The sequence below is a fragment of the Odocoileus virginianus genome, unplaced genomic scaffold, assembly GCF_023699985.2.
Source record: "Odocoileus virginianus isolate 20LAN1187 ecotype Illinois unplaced genomic scaffold, Ovbor_1.2 Unplaced_Scaffold_18, whole genome shotgun sequence".
Taxonomy (NCBI): Eukaryota; Metazoa; Chordata; class Mammalia; order Artiodactyla; family Cervidae; genus Odocoileus; species Odocoileus virginianus.
The window spans coordinates 607213-613142 of NW_027224280.1; the positions used below are offsets into that span (position 1 = coordinate 607213).

The window sequence follows — 5930 nt, forward strand, 5'->3', positions numbered from 1 at the left end:
CGGCAGCGGTGGTCGGGCGAGGGGGCGGAGTCGGACGACGTCACTGTTTTTCACCCCCCCACACCCCACCCTCGCAGGCTTCTCCTCCCGGCTAAGGCCCGTTAAAGGAACTCCACGCTGTTTCGCGGCAAGGGACCGGGGCCGCTGCACGCTAGGCCTGAGGTCAGGCTGCGCTCGGGTCAGGCACAGGCGTGCCCAGCTCTGTTGCTGCCGAAGCGCGCCTCCACGCCTCCGTTCTGGGAGCCGCCATATTGCCACTTCCCCTCGCCCGGCCGTCCGCGGGCGTCAATAGCGACTTTCAGCACAAAACAAAGATGGCGGCTGCGGCATCTGGGGAATGCCCGGATGAGAACGCCTCAGACGCGGTTGGCCCCGCCCCCTTGGGAACTGCCCCCCGGGTCGCTGAAGGGACACTCGCCAGAGGAAATCGTTTTAACTAGCAGTGGGGACAGGACACAGGTTGCAGAGAGTGCCTGACGGGAGACACTAAAATCAAGCTTCGGATCGGGGAGCGGACATTTTCCCTCATCACACCCAGCTGGCTCCAGGGAAGCAGCCCGAAGCCCGCCACTGGGGGGGAGCCGGAGGCGGGGCGAGCGTGGGCGATAACAGACCTGGCGCGCGACGCTGGGGGCGGAACCCTCCCAGGCTCCCAGGCCTCACGCCCCGCCCCCAGGTGGGGGCGCCGCAGAGACCCCGCCGTCGCCCCAAGAAAACTAACCGGGCTACCGCGCGCCGGGCCAGCCCCCGCCCCTTTCCCCGCCGGGCGGGCGGCCAGGCTGGCAATGTTGGAGGCGAGCGGGCGGGCGCGGGAGAGGTCCGCGTCGCCCCGCGTCGCCTCACGTCACCCCGCCCCGCCTGCTTCCCAGAGCCCTGGGTCCCGCCCCGCACGCAGGCGCACAACCGCCTTTAGGGTCCGCCCTTTTTTGAGATTTGAATTTCCCCCAGCAAAGCAAGAGGGGCAAAATACCCGGATGGTGATCGCTGGCCTTTTCGCGCCAATACTGTAAGTTCTCGCAACAATCTTCAGAGGTGGGTACATCATCCTGATGTTCCAAATCTTGCAGGAGCCAGTCTGGTCGTCGCCCCAAGCTCACTCCCAGACGGTGCAGGCTGTAATGCGCTGCTTTCCGGGATCTTGGAATGACAACAGATGGTTTTTCTAGTTTCTCTCGTTTTTATTTGATCTTTACATTTATCAGCCTCTAGGCAAAATTTGGCTTTTCCCGCAACTAAAGTGTAGGTAACAAAGCACGGAGCGTTAACCTGGTGATTGTGTCACCAGGGAAATGACATTTGAGATCATATAGCTTTTCTTTTAGATAGCCTGAAAGTTAGCTAAACTGCAAGTTACTGCAGAATAACTCATTTGAAATTACTGTAGTTATTCAACCTGCCCATAGATCCTGTAATTTAACATGTTAGTAAAGAAGCACGTTTATTACTATATCATACATTATCAAAAATATTTTAATAACTATCTTTAAACATATTAAGTTTGTGCTGTAATTCTCTGTTTTAGTTTATGGATTTGGAAGCATTTGTTTGAGGACGGGCCAATGAGTCCTGTGACATAGTCAAGGGACAAGAACCCTCACCTGTGTTTCTGTGCCACCAACTGCCCTAAGTGACCTTGGCCATTCACACCACCTCTCTGGCCAAGTCCTTCCCCTCTCAAATAAGGAAACTGAGCTGCAGGTTCCCAGCAGCCTTGCCCACATGCAAGGATTCTGTTCTCAGAGTTCAAGAATTACCATGGGTAGCTCCTTGGACATCCAGGTGGCTCAGGTTGAGCTCTCCTGCTGGTGTCCCGTGGTACAGCCTTCAGACTGGCATCCCCTTACCTGCAGAAAGGGAACAACAGTGGTCAGGGTAGTCACGGGCACAACAAGCAGTTGTCATAAGGGATACAGGTTAAAGAAGCCACCACTGTGACAGGCAACAGTGGCTCTTGCTTAAATGCATACAGACTGAGAAAGCAGAAGAGTTTAAGGAACGTATCTTAACCCCTCAGCCTGGGGATTATCGGGTTTTACAGGACTTCCCACCGCAGCGAGCCCAGAACCAGACCAGGGGAAAGGATGATGCTGGTGAGCCCTTGGACCTTCATGTGCTAGGCAGGGTAAACTGGGAAGAACTTTGAGAGTCATGTCACAAGGGTCACAGCAGCTTAGGACTTAAGCCATAAGAGACCTGCCCTGGCCTTCTTAGTGGACTTGGGAAGTTGGTTTGCTAACATGTCGCTTTCAGCTTGCACAAGGGCTCAAGCAACCTCTGCCCAGCGGCTGGAGAGGAGTCCCTTTCAACGCCCTTCCTGCACCTCCTCTAGCAAGCGGACAGTGTTGGACTGCCTGTCCGCAGCTCTCCTCCATGCTTGGCTGGTAGACAGGAGGGTCAGGCTAGCGCTGGTGGCCTGGGGCCCCAGAAGCCTGGCTCTTCACACCAGGGATTCAGACCCTGGGTGGGGTCAGGGGAGGACCTGGAGACACCAGGTGAGGCCTCAGCTGGTGTCCCCGCTGGACTCGGGAGCTGAGTGGGGAAGTGCTGGTGCTGGAGAGGAAGTGAGAGCTGAGTTGAGGGCTTCAGCAGGCCACGCAGAGGAGGGCAGGAAGACAGACTATGCCTGGGAACTCACAGGACTGTATGAGCATGGCACTTTGGTGTCTGGCCAAAAGGCTGGGGCATGATCACGTGTGAGCCGAGAGCCAGCCACTGAAGGGTGTTAAACAGGGGCAGTCCTCGAGGGGGCTGCTGGGGGCTGCTGTGTGCAGACCACGTGAGTGGTGGCGAGCCTGTAAGTGGGAACCCTGGGGGAAGGACAGCCCCCCGACTTAAAGACTCTTCCTTCACCAGAGGCTGCAACAGGGAGGTGCACGACAGTGGCACGGACTGAGATGAGGGTCAGGACAAGGGCTTCAGTTCCTTCATGGAAATGCTGTTCCCCTTAACAACAGGCCTCCCGGAGGTGGGAGGGGAGTGAGAGGGTCACCATGAGACCCAGCCAGCCACTTCCTGGATCTTACAGGTGGGCCCCAGGGCCAGTCAGAGCAATGAAATGGCAAACAGGATGAGGACAGAGGAGAGGTGCTAACTTTGTGCTTGAACTGAAATTAGCAGGTCTTTGCTAAGCATGGGAGGGAGGGCCCAAGATCAGACCAGGCCCTGCCCTTTCAGGGCCTAAACCGCAGGAGGGGACAAGGGGCCTCAAAAATAAACAGTGGTCTGCATACCTAAGAACTCATGTAGGTCACACAACAACTCTGCTAGGATGTACATCCCCATTCTACAGGTATGCAAACTGAGGCCCAGAAGGGTTAAGGCCCAAGATCACAGGGTTAGTAGGTGGGGGAGCCAGGGTTTGACCACAGACAGTTCTTCTCATCCCCACACCCGTGTGCTTGCCTGCCAGCTTGGCTTTGAGTCATTTTCAGGGCACCGAACCTCTTCTCTTGTTAATACATTTCTTGGCAACGAGGCCCACTCATGCCACAGCTGGCCCTGGAACAGTTGACAGTCCATGAAAAGTCCACATTGTTTTTGAATTATCTGTCTGCTTCCGTGACTTCAGGAAATGGAAGGTTTTCGCGTGAGCCAAGGACAGAAGGTGATTTTGAAAGGTGTGGCACTTCAGGGGAGGGTGGGGGAGGGGGTGACCCAGGTTGGCAGGCCTGGGGGGATGGCTCCCTCTGCTACCTGGCCTCAAACCCACTAAGCAGCCGAGCCCTTCCTTCCAGTCTGCACCCCCAACCCACCCCACCATTCCCTTGCCTTAGATTCCAGAATCTGTACCACAGGTAATGTCTCTAATTTAACTGGGAATTTAGTTCAAAGTGTTTTGGGACTGGCTTGGAAAACTCCACATTTGTAGTACCACAGAGGTGAGAAAGCATATCCTGAGTTTTAACAACAGACCTAGGGAAAATTTAAGTCTCTAAATGCAGTGGCTCTAAGGGAACAGAGATGAGGAGCAGGATTTTTCATAATATGCAGATGAAAGAAGAACAGCATAGGTGTCAGGAGAGAGGGTCATGATGAAAACTTTGGTAGATGGAGAAGGAAATGGCAACCCACTCCAGTATTCTTGCCTGGAAAAGTCCATGGACAGAGGAGTCTGGCGGGCTGAAGTCCATGGGATTACATGACTGAGCATGTGTGCACGAGGGTGGAGGGAGATGGGTTGGTAGCAATAAAGTGGTAGAACTAAAAAAAAAAAGAAAACTTTGGTAGAGCCTGAGGATGAGAATTGGGAAGATGGAGGCGCTTTTTTGGATGGTTTTCTTTCTACCCACACTCTTTTTTGTAACCACAAAGGAAGAAGGCAGAACGGGCCTCCACTGTGCCAACCAATCAGCAGAACCGCTGCCTTCTTCGGGGCCGCTACCTCCACTGGGGCAAGGTCGCAGCATCTGCGTCGGAAATCACGGGGACTTCTTCCTGCTGGCTCAGCTGGGAGGCTGAGGAGTGTTTTGCAAAAAAAGAAAAAAAAAGAAACCGTTTATCCGAATTCTGAAATAACAGCCAAGGCGGCTGCTTTGTGAAGCTCTCCATCCTGGGGCCACACCTAGGGTTCCAGATGAAGCCTGAGTCGGGGCAGGCCCTCTTCCACGTGGCCCTGGCCAGCTGCCTCTGCGTGGCCACCGTCCACACTGGTATTTTTGAACGTGTCTTTGTCCAAGTGGGCTATGAGCACTACGCGGAAGTCCCGGTCACCAGCCTCCCTGCCTTCCTGGCCATGCCTTTCAACTCCCTCGTTAACATGGGCTACGTTTTCCTGGGGGTATACTGGCTACGGAGCCAGGCCTGTGCCCCAGGAGGCCTCGCAGAGAGGCAAAGGGCTCGCTACCTGAAGGACGTCTTCGCAGGCATGGCCCTGGTCTATGGCCCGGTCCAGTGGCTGCGCATCGGAATGCAGACCCGGCCCACTGCCGTGCTGGACCAGTGGCTCACCTTACCCATCTTCGCATGGCCAGTGGCCTGGTGCCTCTGCCTGGACAGGGGCTGGAAGCCCTGGCTTTTCCTGGCTGTCGAAGGCCTCTCCCTGTGCAGTTACAGCCTGGCCCTGCTGCACCCCCGTGGGTTTGAGTTGGCGCTGGGCCTGCACATTGCAGCTGCTGTGGGCCAGGCCCTGCACACTCAGGGGTGCCACGGAAACGCTTCCTCGGGAACGTACTTGGCTCTGGGCGTGCTCTCCTGCCTCGGCTTTGTGGTCCTCAAGCTTTATGACCATGAGCTCGCGCAGTGGCGTCTCTTCCAGCAGCTCACAGGCCACTTCTGGTCCAAAGTCTGTGACGTGCTTCAGTTCCACTTTGCCTTCCTGTTCCTAACCCACTTACACACCTGCCGAAGGTGCCCGCCTACGGAGAAGATGCGTCCAAGTGTGGGAAGAAGGGGCTTATGACCACCAACCCCCTCCCCAATATCTACATGCACTGACCGATGGCAGTCATCAGTGGTCAGTGTCCTGGGTGTGATGACAGGGTGATGACAAGGAAGGCTGTCCCTGCCTTTGAAGTTACAGGCTTCAGTATTATGAATATGAGCATTCGATTTTATGAAATGTTATGCTTTCTGCAACTTACTTTCAAAGGCTTGGAGCAAATATCTAGGGGCCAAGGATGTAGGGGTCATTGTACTGGTCTTGTAATTTTTCTGTGGTTTGAAACTTTTCAAAATAAAATGTTGGGGGGAAGTGACCCCCAAGAAATCCATCACACTCACAGTTGGCTGGAGAATGGTTGTCTGCTTTGGGATGTTGGCTCCAAGCATGGGCGGGCGACTGGGAGGAAGGGCAAGCTTCTGACCAGTGTGCCGGGCAAGGTACTGGGGTTACCAGTGAGTATCCCCAGAGGTAGCTGGCTTCAGGGAGATGGAGTCATATTAAACACACACCTAGCAGACTGATGGGAAAATCCAAAGGCCAGAGCACTAAT

General features: G+C 55.0%; 1 protein-coding gene across 5 annotated transcripts; it reads left to right on the forward strand.

Annotated features, from left to right (window-relative positions):
* The first annotated feature begins 828 nt into the window (after positions 1-828).
* Positions 829-5719, forward strand: TMEM187 (transmembrane protein 187). Of its 5 annotated transcripts, none has more exons than XM_020891855.2 (2): positions 829-1032; positions 4312-5719. In XM_020891855.2, exon 2 carries the CDS (start codon positions 4574-4576, stop codon positions 5396-5398), a length of 825 nt encoding a protein of 274 aa, XP_020747514.1. In that variant the 5' UTR covers positions 829-1032; positions 4312-4573; the 3' UTR covers positions 5399-5719. The 5 variants fall into 5 exon arrangements, with proteins under 5 accessions (XP_020747514.1, XP_020747516.1, XP_020747518.1 ...); XM_020891857.2 differs by having other exon boundaries at positions 4316-5719; XM_020891859.2 differs by having other exon boundaries at positions 829-1006.
* Positions 5720-5930: the final 211 nt, after the last annotated feature.

Bases quoted from the DNA above. Each gene is read 5' to 3' on its own strand.
- TMEM187 (XM_020891855.2), top strand. From the start codon at position 4,574: ATGAAGCCTGAGTCGGGGCAGGCCCTCTTCCACGTGGCCCTGGCCAGC.